The sequence below is a fragment of the Rhinopithecus bieti genome, unplaced genomic scaffold (assembly GCF_001698545.2).
Source record: "Rhinopithecus bieti isolate Rb0 unplaced genomic scaffold, ASM169854v2 scaffold_38691, whole genome shotgun sequence".
Classification (NCBI taxonomy): Eukaryota; Metazoa; Chordata; class Mammalia; order Primates; family Cercopithecidae; genus Rhinopithecus; species Rhinopithecus bieti.
Genome location: NW_016816690.1, coordinates 1,493,636 through 1,508,741, shown reverse-complemented (window position 1 = coordinate 1,508,741; position 15,106 = coordinate 1,493,636). Strand labels below are relative to the sequence as shown.

The window sequence follows — 15,106 nt, the reverse complement described above, 5'->3', positions numbered from 1 at the left end:
GGAGGGAGTCACAGAGAAAGCAGCCCAATTGTAAAAACTGGAATCAAACTTCAGAGCAGATTGGAAACGCAGGCCAAAGCAATCACTCGCTAAGATTACTGTGAAGCCCTGAGTAAGCTTGGGCCTGTTCCCCATCTCTACCTGAAAGGCACTTTGGGCAAAAGCATCAGCGTGGGGACATGAATAAAGAATAGAGCAGAGCTGAGCCATTAACAGGAACAGCACCTGTGACATTCCTGTGGGTACCAAGCTACCAGGCACCCGTGCTTCCTGATGTACCAGAGACAGATTAATTATGATGATGATAATGTTCACTTTTTTTTTTTTTAAACAAGATCTCATTCTGTCACTCAGGTTGGAGTACGGTGGTGTGATCATGGCTCACTGCAGCCTTAAATTCCTGGGCTCAAGCTATCCTCCTGTTTCAGCCTCCCAGGTAGCTAGGACAGGCATGCACCACCACACTCGGCTAGTATTTTCACTCTTTGTACAAAGTCTCACTATCTTTCCCAGGCTGGTCTTGAACTCCTAGCCTCAAGAGATCCTCCCACTTCAGCCTCCCAAAGCACTGGGATTACAGGTATGAACCACCGTGCCTGGCCAGTGCTCACTGACTCTAGGCACTATTTTGAGGCACTGCTCTAAGTGGTTTATATGTATTGATTCATTTAATCCTCAAGACAACCTTACAAGGAAAGTACTATTATTTTGTGTTTGCTTGTTTGTTTGAGATAGGGTCTTGCTCTGACACCCAGGATGGAGTGCAGTGGTGCAATCATGGCTCACTGCAGCAAACTCCTGGGCTCGAGCGATCCTCTCACCTCAGCCACCTGAGTAACTGGGACTACAGGCACACACCACTATGCCCAGCTAATTTTTGTATTTTTAATAGACATGGGGTCTCACCATGTTGCCTGGGCTTGTCTCACTATGTTGCCCACGCTAGTCTTGAATTCCTGGGCTCAAGCGATCCTCCTGCCTCCCAAAGTGTTGGGGTTACAGGCATGAACCACCACACTGGACTAAAACTACTATGACTATTCTCATTTTATAAATGAGGAAAATGAGGCACAGAGGAATTAAATAATTTGCCCAAGATCACTCAGCCAGTAGGCAGCATGGCCAGGATTCAGACCCAGGCAGTCTGGCTCTAGAGGCCAAGCTGTAGCCAATACTTAGCACTGTGTTAACAACACCTTCGCAACCACACACAACTCCTGACCTGTGGGCCCTTGCCTGGGGCCCTCTCTCTCCTCCTCTCTTCTCCCCAGATGAGCTGAAAGCAGTTCTGCAGCCAAAACTAGCCCTTCCAACCAACTTCATATTTGACAAACATCTGTTTCTATAGCAACAACAAGAGCTGCAGTTTTGGGATTTTGAAGAAAATGGGTGGGACAAAGGGTAGAGGACCCTTTATAGGATGGGTCCCTCTTTCAGAGGCACAGAAGAGAGACCTCAAAATCAGTCATCAAAGGAAGACAAGCGGGCTGGGTAGGAACCCAAAGCCCTGATTAAAGCAGGAAAACTGTTTCCCCTACCCCCGTGACAAAGTCCTCTGGTGTGAAGCCAGCTGCTTTCCCCTGGACAGAGAAGGTAAGGACTGGAAGCAAATGGCAGAAACTGGAGGGGTCTGGGAGAAAAGGACAACCCATTCTACATTCTGCAGAGAGAGTGTGTGTGTGTGAGAGAGAGAGAGTATGTGCGCATGTGTATGTGGCGCCTGGGCCATTCCTAAGCTGGGTGTCCTGCCACAGAGCCCAGTTCTGTGGTTCTCTTCCCAGGTTGAGGTTAGGTGACGATGGGTGGAGGCAGGAGTGATTAGACAGCACCAGGAGAGGCGTGTAGACAGGCCTTGGTATGACCGCACAGGGTGACTCGCCTCCCTCGAGGGAGGGCAAGGGCATTTGGGGTGAGGTAGTCAGGCTGGTACCCCTAGGAGAAGGCTTCATTCCTGCCTGCCCCTCACCTCATCTAAGCAAGAAACCCCTTTTATTGTTCAGAAATCCTGAGGCCAGAATCTCAGGCTGCCGGGGCAATCGGGGCTCTGCCAGGCAAAGCCAAGTGCTAAGGGGAATAGGGATGTTTGCTGGCCACCGATTCCAGGAAGACAGGCCACAGCAGTCTCCCCAGGCTTCTCAGGCAGGGGGCCCAGTTTCCCTCTTGCCTCTGTTGATCTTGAGGCATGGCCAAGTGAGTGGGGACTCGACCCACCCTGTGCCCATGTCCTTTAGGGAACCTAGGTGCCTGCTGAGAGGAGGCAGGACTGTGCCAGGCTCAGCACATGCTGGGTTCCCCCCGTGCCTGAAGTGCCAGGCACACTAGCTCCCACAGCCTGGACAGCTCTGGGGAGGGCAAGGCAGAAGATGCCAGCCCAGCCAGGGAGGAACTCTTTTACTGCTCTGAGCCCAGTGCTTCTACAGTCAGCTCCACAACCAAAGCAGTCCGCACATGAGGGAGGGGCAGGGGCAGAAGGCAGGGCCCCCAGCAGGAAGAACTAACCACACAAGCAGATGGTATTAGACCCTTTCCCTCGCCATGTCCCTGGAAGGTTCTACTGGAATCTCCAGATACTTTCCCCTTGATGTGTTGGGGCCAGGCATGAAACTGGGTGTCACGGAGAGTCATGACAGTCTCATGCTGCCTGATGGTGCTGTCACTGCTTGGCCTCTAGCCCATGCCACCCAGGGCTGAGATCAATCTTCCTGCAGATGTCTTCTGTCCTTGCAGAAGCACAGGCTCTGTCATCACAGGGGTGCCATCTTCAGCCTTTCTTCTCCACAGAACCAGGCTCAGGGGCTGACACAGAGCAGTGTTCATCAAGGTGTCCTGACATCCCACCCTGATTGCACCAAGGCTCTGGGGACATCCACATCTTGCCTTTCCTACAGCACAGAGCCCTGCCTTCTCCCCACCACACATGCAGCCCTCTTCTGCCCCAGGGCCGGGGTAGCCTCAGTCCTGCTGCCAGAGAAGAGCTCCCTGGGAGGAACCTGCCACGCTGTATGGACCCTGCTTGCCCCAGGGCCTGGCAGTGAGAGGAGCTGGGGAGGGAGGGAGGAAGTGAGTCAGCTCCTTGCAGAAATGGGAGTGGGAGGGAGGAGCCAGCAGAAATGAGATCAGAGGGCAAAGGGCACAGGAGCCGGAAAGGTCACTAAGAGAGGGGACCAGGCCCTGAAAGTGTTGCGGGACCCACAGGGGAGCAGACAGATACAGGTGACAAATTTGGCAGGGCCACCTCCAGCTGAGGCCAGAGAACCCGCGTCCAGAGGCCTGGCCCCACCTGAGGATGGAATCCGAGGCGGCTCCCCTCCCTGACTCATGTTCACACCAGAGGTAGCAAGGCCTTGTGGGACATGGCCAGCCTTGTTCTCTCCTCACAGAGGTGGAGTCTCTGGGCTCCAAGGCCTCCCACTTCCTCTCCTGAGCCCTACAGCTCCAGAAGCCCAGGTTCCCCCTGACCTGGCCTAGTAGGGACATGCTAAGGTCCTACAGACAAGTCACCTAGGCCAGTCAGAGCGGGAAGGTTCCAGGAACCAAAACTGTCTCCCAGCGTGGATGGGAGCCGAGCCTGGGCCCCAGGAGCAGAGCAACTGGGGCTGCCTTAGCACCTACTCTCCCCTCCCTGGTAGGGACATGTGGGAGCTGTCCCCAGGCTCCAGCTGGAATCCATTGCTGTGATTGGGCAAGATCCTTGCTGTGAAAATTCCCAGCCTGCTGACATTCCAGCATGAAGGCAGTTCAGGGAGAGCAGCAGAAGGGAAGAGGAAGCCCCACCGGGCCACATTCCAGCCCCTCAGAGACCTGCAGCCAGTGAGACAGGCACATTCCTCCAAGGTCTGGGCCAGACACTGCAGAGCCCCCATGTAACCCTGAATCTTCTTCTCACCCAAGCCTGGCACCTTCATGCGGGCTCCTGTGTGGGGGCAGGAGGCAGCCTGTCCCCAGGACCCTCCTTCCCAGGCTCCTGCTCCTGGATGCCCACAGAGCTGCCTCTCCTCCAGTCCTGTGAGAGATGCCAGGCCCCAGGCATGCAAGAAACAGTCCGTGGGTAGAGACGGGACACGCTAATGTCCTAGAGACCAGTCACCAAGGCCAGTTGGAGCAGGAGGGGCCCAGGAACCAAAACTGAGCTAAAGTTTTGGTTCTGGTCTGGAAGACCGAACAGAGAGAATTAGTTCCTGATTACAGAACCATCTTCTTTCCTTCAACAAATATCCTCCGCCCTTGTGCAGTGCTCCAGCACTGGAGAAGGAATAAGATAACTCAGTAATTACCATCTTGTGAATGCTATGAGAAGGCTGGGGTGCTGCCAGGGTGGGGACTTGACATGGTCTGGGAGGATCAGGGGCAAGTGACATTCAAACTGAAGCCAATGTGTAGAAGTGTACGAGCGTGGGCACGGAAAGGGGCTACAGACAAAATGAACAGCAGAGCTCAAGGGTAAATGCCAGTGAGAAGCCTGCATTGTCCCCACCCCTGCCAGGCCCTCCGCCAGGCTGTGCTCTGCCACTGTTTTTCCACAACACACAGGGGAAACAACAGCATGGCCTCGAGCAACACGGCGAGCCTGCTCTTGGTCAGAGGTGACACTGCAGGGATCCGGTCACCCCAAGTGCTATGGAGATCAGCACCAGCATGCCAGTATGGGCCAAAAAGGTGAGAGGGGCAACGTCCCAGACTCCCAGATCTAGCATATGGCCCTCCACTCCTGGGGACCACATCAAATGCTGCCAAGGCAAGTGCCACTTCTCTTCTTAAGGCGTCCCTCTGCCACCCTTCCCTCTCCCAGCTCCCACAAGATTGAATCCTGCCTGCTGCCACTTGGGCTCACTTCCTCTGGCTAACCCTCAGGAGACACTGAGAGCAACGGTCACACCCTTCTGCAGCACACCACCACAGCTCAAGAGAGGCCCGTCTTGAGGGCCTGACTTCCCTTCTGGAAGGATGACAAGGAGGTGAAGAGGCTTTTAGTGACAGGGCAGCAGGAGTCAGAAGGTCTGAGCTGGGCAGTGGATTTATACGGATATCCGGATACTGCCTTCCTCTCCTCTATACAGATTAGTCAAGAGCTGATGACCTGAGTTCAAGTCCTGGTGAGTCACTTAATACCTGTGCAACCTTATGCAATTTGCTTAACTTTAACCTCTCAGTAATGCAGTTTCCTCACTTTAAAACAGATTGTTATGATCCCTCCTTCAAAGGGTTGTTGAGAAAAATTAAATAAATGAATGTATGTAAAACACTGAGAACAGTGCCTAACCTACAGTGAATGTTAGACGTGATCCTCACCTTGTCAGAACTTTTCATGCCCTTCCCCCAAGGCATTTCTGTTCAGCTCAGTCTTTTTTTCTTCTTCTTCTTCTTCTTTTGAGACAGGGTCTTGCTCTGTCTCCCAGGCTGGAGTTGAGTGACATAATCAGTGGCATAATCACAGCTCACTGTAGCCTCAACCTCCCAGGTTCAAGGGATCCTCCCACCTCAGTCATCCAAGTAGCTGGGACTACAGGTATGTTACCACCTCCGGCTAATTTTTGTATTTTTTGCAGAGATGGTGTTTTGCCATGTTGCCCAGGCTGGTCTCAAACTCCTAGGCTCAAGCGATCTGCCCACCTCGGCCTCCCAAAGTGCTGGGATTATAGACGTGAGCCACTGTGCCCTGCCTCAGCTGAGTCTTACCCAGATCAATTAAACACCACCTAGGGCATGTGTCTGCACTATGCACCATACTGAGCGCTACAGATAACACCCGGCGAACACCGGCAAACACCTGACATCCTGCCCTGGCCCAGAGTTTGTGCAAAGCAACCAGGCTGAGTCGCACCAGGGTAGAACGTTATGCCCTGATTCTGGAGAACATATGGCGGGAGATTAAGGGAGTCCGAGGGGTGACCTAGGTCTAAGAAAATACTTTCCCAACCAAACTAGAGTCCACAACTGAAAAAATAAGCTTTGCTAACACTGTCCCCTGTATTTAATAGAACAGAAGCTGCTGCCAAACACCATGCAGGATTCTTCAGCTGGCTGCCCCCCATCAAACTGCACAGCAGAGGTGGGGGCCCTGAAAACTCCGCTCTTTCGCAGTGGCTGTCTGGCATTGTGGGCGGCCTCAGTGCTGCCAGATGCCCAGGGCACAACCGTACCCGCTGCCCAGAACTGACAAGGGAGGCGCCAGGCCGCCTGACCAGGCAGCAGGGGAGCCCTCACCTCAGCTGGGTCACCAGTCCCCACCGTCTCCGCAAGACTGCAGTGAGGAGAATACAGCAGCTTAGTGCAGTGGGGTGGTGGGAGCCCTGCTGGCAGGCAGCGCGTGCCTGTGGTTTCTGGGAAACACTGTAGAGATTTGCAGCATTTTTAAAATACTTGTGTTCCCACCCGCCACACACTCCCCTTCACCCTACTCCCCACCCACCCCTAGTCAGGGTGTTTGCATATCTGGTATTTTCCAGAACCATTCCAATGTAAATAAGAGAGATTAGAAGGGAGCAGAGGTCATGGTGACTTGGGGTGTCAGGGCAGGCAGGAAGGGACCAGGACAGGAAGGGGCAAGGGCAGGCTACCTTTAAGATCCTGCTCCTGCACCAAGGCTCCAAGCTGTGCCCACAGAAGCACCCATGACCATGTCGTGTACCCATACTCAGGTCAATGCAGCCTGGGTACTGTGCCCACCACCACGGGCTGGGTGGCCAGGGCTCTAGGGCTGCAATTCATCCAGCATCTCATGAGGAAGAAGGCAGAATGGTGCCTCCAAGGACAGAGAAGGGAGCCCTGGAAATGATCAAGTCCACTGCCCCACCCTGACAGTCCCATGCACCCCACTAATCCAGGATAGACAATCCCGAAGACCTTTCACCCACCACTCCCCGTGCCCTTGACACCTGTCCCCGGCCCTTCATTACCTAAAGGACTTAGATAGGGATTCTCACTGAGCCCCCAAGCCAGGGTTCTCACATGGTGAGACTCAGATGCCAGGGGTGCCTGAAGCTTTGGCACAAATTGAAGTAAAATTTCCTGTTTTTTTTTTTTTTTTTTAAAACAGAAACCAAAAACCCAAAGCAAAGCAAAACAAAACAAAGCAAAAACACTCCAAGGATCACTTGCAGTAAAATCAGGAACAGAAGCATTCTAGAACACCGAGCCAGGCAGCACACAGCTGCTCCACCACCACCAGAAGGCCCTAGGAAAGCCCAGTGCTCCAAACCCGGCCTGACATACCTGGAGGAATGACCATTTTGAGTCTTCCTTTGGAATCCTGCAGGCCCCACTCCTGGCAGCAGCCAAGTACCCTAGGGACAAGGTTGATGAGGCTCACACAGTTTCTACAAAGGGGTCTAAGGTTTCCTCTACAGCAAAAGGGCTCCCCTGTCCTTCTCCCAGATGCAGGCAACCCTGACTTGCCCGTCTCCTGCAGGGCCACCAATGGCCAAGCCTGCAGGCCCCAGAAGCTGGCCTCTAATAAGCTAGAAAAGGATAGGAAGCACCCAGAAGCCCATCTCTCACTTCAGCTGGCTGTCTGTAAGGCTAGGGCTACAGGAAAAGTCCAGACGAAAGCATCAGAAAACCTCAGGAGCAAGGATGGGTGAACACTAGGATGGATTAATTAAGGAAGTTGCAAAATTACCCTCCCTGGATGGCTTTAGAGACCGGGCACAGGGAAGGGAAGGGTACTAATGTTTCTAAGCGTTTACCACCTGCCAACATCTCACATACGTGAACTTGCCTAACATAAACATGCTTACCTTATATAAAGACTCACAAAATACACAGAATAAAAAGCAAGTCTCCTTTCAGCCTGCAATTCTATTCTGCTTCTCAGAGGTAATTGGAGTGAATTCATTGGGTATGCATCTTTCTCCAACTTAAACTTCTCAACCTCTGGGAGGATAGAATATGCCCATTTCATAGAGATCACGGGTCACCTCCACCAGGAGGCCTCTCCTGATTGCCACCCCTTCCCCCTAGGCAGAACTTCCTCCTGGCCCACTGTATGCCTGCACAGGCTTCTGTGATAGCAGCTTTGCATTTCTTTATTTAGGTCTATGCTTCTTCAAGGAAAGATTATATTTTATTTATTTAATCCCCCAGTGCCAGCATAGTGGCTGGTCCTTAGGTCAACTTCATTAAATATTTACTGAGGGAAAAGTGAACACTGAGGCTCTGAAAGGTGTGATAACTTTGGTAAAACCTGAACCCAGGTCTTTCTGGCTCCAAAGCCCATGCTCTTTCCACTGTAAAATGCCCTTTCCCAGACCCACCTGAGCGTGGAGGTGGTTTACATGAACATGGCAACCTCATGAGGAACTCAACAGCCTGAAAGCCTTTGACTAGAAACTCCACCCCACACACTAAAACCTCCAACTAGCAGCCTCTCAGTTCACCAGGAGAAGTACCCCTACCACAGCAACTAGACTTGGCTGGGAGGGAGTGGTAGGCCTTCCTTTAAAGACCCCCTCTCCCTTCCCACCACATTCTCAAAAGCTCAGGGAGGGCCAGGTGCAGTGGCTCAAGCCTGTAATCCCAGCACTTGGGAGGCCCAAGGCAGGTAGATAGCTTGAGCTCAGGAGTTTGAGACCAGCCTGGGCAACACGGCGAAACCCTGTCTCTAATAAAATATACAAAAATTAGGCTGGGCGTGGTGGCTCATGCCTGTAATCCCAGCACTTTGGGAGGCCAAGGCAGGTGGATCACCTGAAGTCAGGAGTTCGAGACTAGCCTGACCAATATGGTGAAACTCCATCTGTACTAAAAATATAAAAATTAGCTAGGCGTGGTGGCAGGCACCTGTAATCCCAGCTACTCAGGAGTCTGAGGCAGGAGAATCGCTTGAACCAGGGAGGTGGAGGTTATAGTGAGCCGAGATAGCGCCATTGCATTCCAGCCTGGGCAACAAGAGTGAAACTCCCTTATCAAAAAAAAAAAAAAATTAGCCGGGTATGGTGGTGTGTGCCTGTAGTCCCAGCTTCTCAGGAGGCTGAGGCGGGAGGATCGCTTGAGCCCATAAGCCAAGACTGCCCCATTGCACTCCAACCTGGGTGACAGAGCAAGACCCTGTCTCAAAAGAAAAAAAAAAAAAAAAAGCTCAGGAGGCCTTGCTTTCCCGCCAGCACCTTTGGCTCTTCATGGCAGGACAACCACATTGGCCAGGGTTTAGCTGGGTGGGCTTTTCTGAGCTCAGCAGAAAGGTCCCATACTTCCAGATGCAGGAGGACATGCCTAGTCCTAAGGGACTCCACTTGTCCTCCCCTAGGATGGACCCGCTGAGGATACAGACAGACTGGCCTTCTCCTCTCCCAGGCCCTAGTCTCCAGCCTGGCCTCTGCTCCTTCTCAGTGGGACTTGACTTTCCCATCCAGACTTATGGAAGCAGAGAAGGGAATTTTGATCCAACTGGGGTTTTAAGACCCTGAACTTTACCAACATCTCCCCTAACCTCACCAGACTCAGGAAACACTTGGCCTTCAGCAAACTTAAGAGTAACTGATCCAAATACAGATGCCCCCCAAGAACCTTCCCTAAGGAATCAAAGGGGAAAGAATGTAGCATCTTCCCAGTACTCTGGTGGTCACGTGACCCCTCCTCTCCCTCAGTCCCCTACCAGTGGGTCACCAAGACCCCAGAGTCTGACAGTTGCTCAAGTCTGAGATGGCTCTCCATCCCACTGCCTCTACCTGAGTCCAGGTCTCCATCCATTCTCCTAGGATCACAATCACTCCCTCACCACTCTCCCCACAGCCAACTTTGCTACACCCTAGAGCATGCTCCATAAGCAGCCAGAGCAATATCCTAAAACCTGTTCCTATTGCTCCCTGATTAAACTGCTTCAGTGCCCTTTGGTTAAAGTTCACATTCCCCAGCATGGTTCACAGGGGCCTCCGTGACCTGGCTCCCGTGGATGCCTCCTAGTGCTTCTCTCAACACTCCCTTCCCACACACCGTCTCCCAGCCTTATTCCTGAAATGTGTGATTCTCTCTCCATAACTTTAGGCCTTGGCATGTGTTTGTGACAGCGTTTCCCTTCCTCTTGCCTCCCCTTCACTCATCTACTACCCAGATGTCAGCTTGCGTGGACCCATCCACAAGACTGGACTTGAAGCCCCTCTGCTGCACTCCTAGCACCAGGACTGGCCCCTGTGGTTGAGTTTCTCAGAGAATACTGTCATGGTCTGCTGCTGGACCATCTTTCCTGCTAACTATGAGCTCCTTGGGGCTGGGATTATGTGCTGCTCACGGCTGGAGCCCAGGACCTAGTATGCAGTAAGTGCTCAACAAATGCTTCCCTAATGGACGGGCAGGTGGAAGGTAGATAGCAGTAGAAAACGCTGTTCTCCCAGGCATGCTGGTTGATTTCTACCAGGCCCCAAGTCCACCCTACCACTATGGCTCACCCCTGCTCCCAGCGGAACCTCATCTAGCAGCTACCAGGACACATGAAGGTGTGAACCCAGCATTCTGGACACACACCATGTGAGAGGGAAACCCAAGGGGCTGTGTCTCCCTGGGGCCTTCTAAACAGGCCATGGAGAGGAGCCGGGGGCCTGGTCACATCTGTGTGCAGGAAGAGAACAGATGGCTAGTCAGCTCCCTCAGAGCTCCCTGGGGACAGGCAATGTGTAGACACAGTTGATGGATGGCCTGATGGCAGGGTGGCCAGCAAGAGCTATCCCTGTGGGGCTACAGTCATCAGGGTATTCCTCCCAGGAGTCTGGAGGAGGCAGGAAGACTTCTCTTGGCGCATAGCTGGGATTAGAACTGCTGCCAAGACAGGGAGCAGGAGGAGTAAAAGGAAGAGGAGGAGATAGAGGCTGAGGGTACAGAAGAGGCTACAGTACCCCACACCACTCCCAGGCCTGTCCCAGGAAGCTGGAAATGCTGGGCTCAACCTGCTCCTCTCTGCTTGTGGCATGAGTCCCCACCACCTACCTGGATGAGAAAAGATACGGGCTTCTTTCAGCCCTATGCATCTCCTTATCCTGCCACATGGCTCTAGGAGATGCATGGGGATGGGGTTTGCTACTGTGTCCTCTGGCAGATGACACAGGCTGAGGCTTGGGGAAGAAGTCCTCTGGGCACCAGCTGGGCTTACCCCATAGCAGCTAGAGTGAGCCAGCATTTCAGGGATACCAGCTGTAACCTGGAATCCACCAGGGCCTCCAAAGCTAAACCATCTACTTCCCCAAGGATGGGATAGCAGCAGCTAGTTGGGAAGGGAAAGCTAGGAAATGTGAGATGCCAGGATGATCCCTGTGCTATAAAGAGAAAACCAAGTAGCATCTGGGATGCCAGGCCCAGGGCCCCATAGAGGCCTTGCTGTGGTTCAGCAGGGAGCTGGCAACAATCCCCTGGGGGATTCATTCTTTAAGAAGAAAATTCCATCTGTTAAAAGCAGTGTTAGCCTGGAAGAACGCAGACAGGCATGGCAACATGTTACAGTCTTTGCTTCTTTTTTTTTTGGAGATGGAGTTTTGCTCTTACTGCCCAGGCTGGAGTTCAATGGCTTGATCTCGGCTTACCAAAACCTCCGCCTCCCAGGTTCAAGTGATTCTCCTTCCTCAGCCTCCTGAGTAGCTGGGATTACAGGCATGCGCCACCACGCCCAGCTAATTTTTGTATTTTTGGTAGAGACTAAGTTTCTTCAGGTTGGTCAGGCTGCTCTCAAACTCCCGACCTCAGGTGATCCACCTGCCTCGGCCTCCCAAAGTGCTGGGATTACAGGCGTGAGCCACTGTGCCCAGCCCAGTCTTTGCTTCTGACATAAAGACCCCTCCCTTGTTCTACCCCCTCTACCTCGTGGTTCTCTGAGTTCCACCTAACCTGGTGGTTAAAACATAGTAGGTGCTCAATGTGTGCTTCTGGAATGAAGAATCCAGGTCTTCCACACAGGCCTCCTCCCATTCACTACCCTTCCCTGACTAGCAAAGCTGCCTAAAGCCAGCTAGCTCCGGGTTAAAGGAAGGCCTGGAACCCAACTACAGTGCTTCCTGACAATCTGATCCTGCCACTGCCAGCCCCTCTTCAGGCCCAAGGTGCTGCTGCATTGAGCAGCCATCCTTAGCAGCTGCTTCCCCTCCCTGGGAGAAAGCTGGGACTGGGACTCTGCCTGTTTCCTCCCATTAGCACTTCCTCCCAGTTCTGACTTTGACACATCTGGCTGGTCACTTAGTACCAAAAGGTCCTGGTCAGGCAGCAGGGGCCATGATCTGGACGATCTGGACGATCCTAAAACCCACAGCTGGGAGGGGAAGATGGCCAGAGGTCAACTTGTCCTTCGTATACTATCTCCAGGCAGGACATTCAAACTGCTAGGTAGCCACCCTATCAAAAGACCCCTGGGATTAGTGAGCTTGATGCTCCATGGAGATCTGTTCCTCCATCTTATCTAAACCTCTCTGCTCCTGTGCTTCCTGCTGCTCTTTTTGCATGGGCAGCTGGGATCTCAGGGACAGTCAGGACATACTATCTGTGTGGGTTTTATTCCTCTTGCTTTTCCAGGTCCACGCTTTTTCTCCTTCCAGGAGAGGTAATAAAGACTCTTGGAGCCCAAGTGACCTTTATAAATCAGATCCAGTTACTCCCCTGCTTCGAACCCATCAATGATCCCATTTCACCGGGATGAAATCTGAATTCCAACTGTGACTTATAAGGTCCTCCATGATCTGCCCCTGCTCTCTCTGCAGCCTCACCTGGTATTCCTTTGCTCACTCAGGAGCAAGAGGAGGCTCTGGCCTGAGGTCATCTTTCCCAAAGATATAATCATACCAGCTGTACATCTCAGATGTTCCATGACAGCCCTAATTTGAAATCATTTGTCTTTTTTATCCCCAAGATCTAAATAACACGGAAATATTGTGTTTTACCATCCAGATTGTCTCTTATATCTGGAAGTGACACAGGTTAGCCTATACACCCCAATTTAGGGCTCAGGAAATATGGTGCCCAAACCCCTAACCCATCCTTGTAATGGAGAAGCTGAATACTTTCACAGTAATTACTAACCAACAGCAGACCTCTCTCGAGGGCTCCAGAGCTGAAACTAAGGTTCAGGCAGAGTTTGGTCTAGCCCATCACCCTTGAGAAAGGCATTATGCTGAATTCAGTTAAGTCAATCCAACAGACACAGAACACTGGAGGGAACCATAAAACCATGAGGCCGGGCCAAACTGTTCAGAACTCTATCGGAGTGAATCTCTGGGGACTTGTCCTCAGCTCCCAGACATGGTTGAGAGACAAAGGTGTGACTCTTTTAATGTCCTTGTCTTTCTTCATTAGGTTAAACATGGTGGGGGTGATGTTTGTAGAGGTGGCACCCCCAGAGGATAATGAGCATGGGGCACCTTCTCCTGAGCTCATGCTTTCCCACAGGCTCAGAGAGCAGCACGGCTTCCCCACTTACACACTGCTCGGCTTTGATCGCAGCTCGTGGGGACCCTGATTACCCAGTCAAGCACAACAGCAGGAAGTGCCCACATTCCCCATCCCTGCTCAGCCCAGGTGCCCAGGGAAGCACTCACATCGGATGGCTCCCTGCGAGGTCCCTCGCCGCTCCGCAGCCAGCTCCTGCTGAGTTCGCTGAGCTCTGGAATGGGCTGCACCTTGAGCCGTACGCTGTCCCCTGACTGCCGGATCATCTCCACAATTTCATCCCTGGACTTGCTCTCCACATTGTGCCCATTAATCTCCACCAGTCGATCTCCTGGCACCAGCCCCAAGGCCAGGTCCTTGGTGCCTGCACCAGGCTCAGCAAAGTGGACCACCCGCCGATAGGCCTGGCCCTCAGGGCCGCGATCCAGCATGGTTGTGCGCCGCAGGGAGAAGCCAAAGTCTCCAGTGGGCCGTCGTTGCAGCTCCAGCTCCCGGAGGGCAGGTGGGGGCAGGGGCACCACGGAGGGCAGGCGCAGGTCGACTGGGAACTTTTTAGTCACTAGCTCAGGGGCTCGGGATCGGTGCCCTGGTCGAGGGATGCCTGGGCCAGGATGCTGCACCAGCTGTCCCTCTAGAGTCCTCACCTCCACCTGTGGTGAGGGGGCGGCAGAGTGCTCTGAGGGCGTCGAGGTTTCTGAGGCGCTCTCATCCCGGCTACGCTGGGAGAAGGAAAAGCGCTTGACAATCATCTGTGAGTTCTGCTTGGCCAGTGAGCCGAACTTGGCTGCCCGCTGCAGCACCGAGCCACGGAAGCTGCCCTCCTCACCCTTGAGGTCATCGCTGGAGCTGGCTGTGCTTAGATGGCCCGAGTCCAGGATGATGCTGCCCCGGTTACTGTCGGAGTCAATGTCAGTTAGGTGCAGGTCAGAGCCGCTGGCCACCTTGATGGGGATAGGGTTGGAGATTTCCAGGCGCGTCTTGGATTCACGCTTGGAGGAGCGGTTCAGGTTGAAGAAGCCGCGTCGCAGGCTCATCTCCTCCAGGCTCCGAAGCTCTGCCGCTGACATCCGCTCCTTTTTCTCCTTTTTCTCCTTCTTCTCCTTCCGCCCGCCATCTTTGTCCTTGTCTTTCTTCATTAGGTTAAACATGGTGGGGGTGCTGTTTGTATGGGGTAGCACCCCCAGAGGATTATGAGTGCTTAGCACAGGGCCTTGGTGTCCCACTTTGCTGCTGCAAACAGAAACACAGAGAGAGAAAGGTTATTCCAACAGAGCCTCATGTGTCTCTAGTCCAGACATAACCAAATGATACAGCTACTCCTCAGTGGGTGCTAGCTATGTGCCAGGCACTCTGCTTTACCCACTATTGTCTCCATTGATTTAATCCTTACAACCTTTCTATAGGTAGTGACTATTATTACCCCGTTTTACAAACAAGGAAACTTGAGGTTTAGATAAGGCGGTAAAAGCCCAGATTCCAAAGCCTGTCATTTCCTTGAATCCTTGATAGACCAAGGCTTAGGTGTACCTGGAGATAGTATGTGGGAGATCTGACCTCCTGGTAAGAGAATACTTCAAGCCAACCTGGGACCTGACTTAAGATTCAGACACATGCCGGGCAGGGTGGCTCATGCCTGTAATCCTAGCACTTTGGGAGGCTGAAGCAAGAGGATCGATTGAGCCCAGGAGTTTAAGACCAGCCTGGACAACATAGTGAGAGCCTATCTCTACAAAAATATTTTTAAAATTAG

The 15,106-nt window shown here is 52.8% G+C and overlaps 1 protein-coding gene and 1 long non-coding RNA gene across 10 annotated transcripts in view; one reads left to right on the top strand and one right to left on the bottom strand.

Moving 5' to 3' along the window:
• MYO18A (myosin XVIIIA) overlaps positions 1-15,106 on the bottom strand; it is a 105,171-nt gene that overhangs the window by 77,074 nt on the left and 12,991 nt on the right. For 5 of the 9 annotated variants that reach the window (XM_017855112.1, XM_017855107.1, XM_017855108.1 and 2 more), the window contains exon 2: positions 13,506-14,586. In XM_017855112.1, the coding sequence (XP_017710601.1) occupies positions 13,506-14,504 (999 nt within the window). In that variant the 5' untranslated portion in view covers positions 14,505-14,586. Of the gene's footprint in view, positions 1-13,505; positions 14,587-15,106 lie in introns of those variants that run through there. The other 4 variants (XM_017855118.1, XM_017855117.1, XM_017855119.1 and 1 more) reach the window with 1 other exon arrangement.
• On the top strand, positions 1,440-5,322 carry LOC108517290 (uncharacterized). Its single transcript, XR_001882060.1, has 3 exons — positions 1,440-1,593; positions 4,531-4,656; positions 4,790-5,322. It is a non-coding gene; the product is annotated as an uncharacterized LOC108517290 (long non-coding RNA).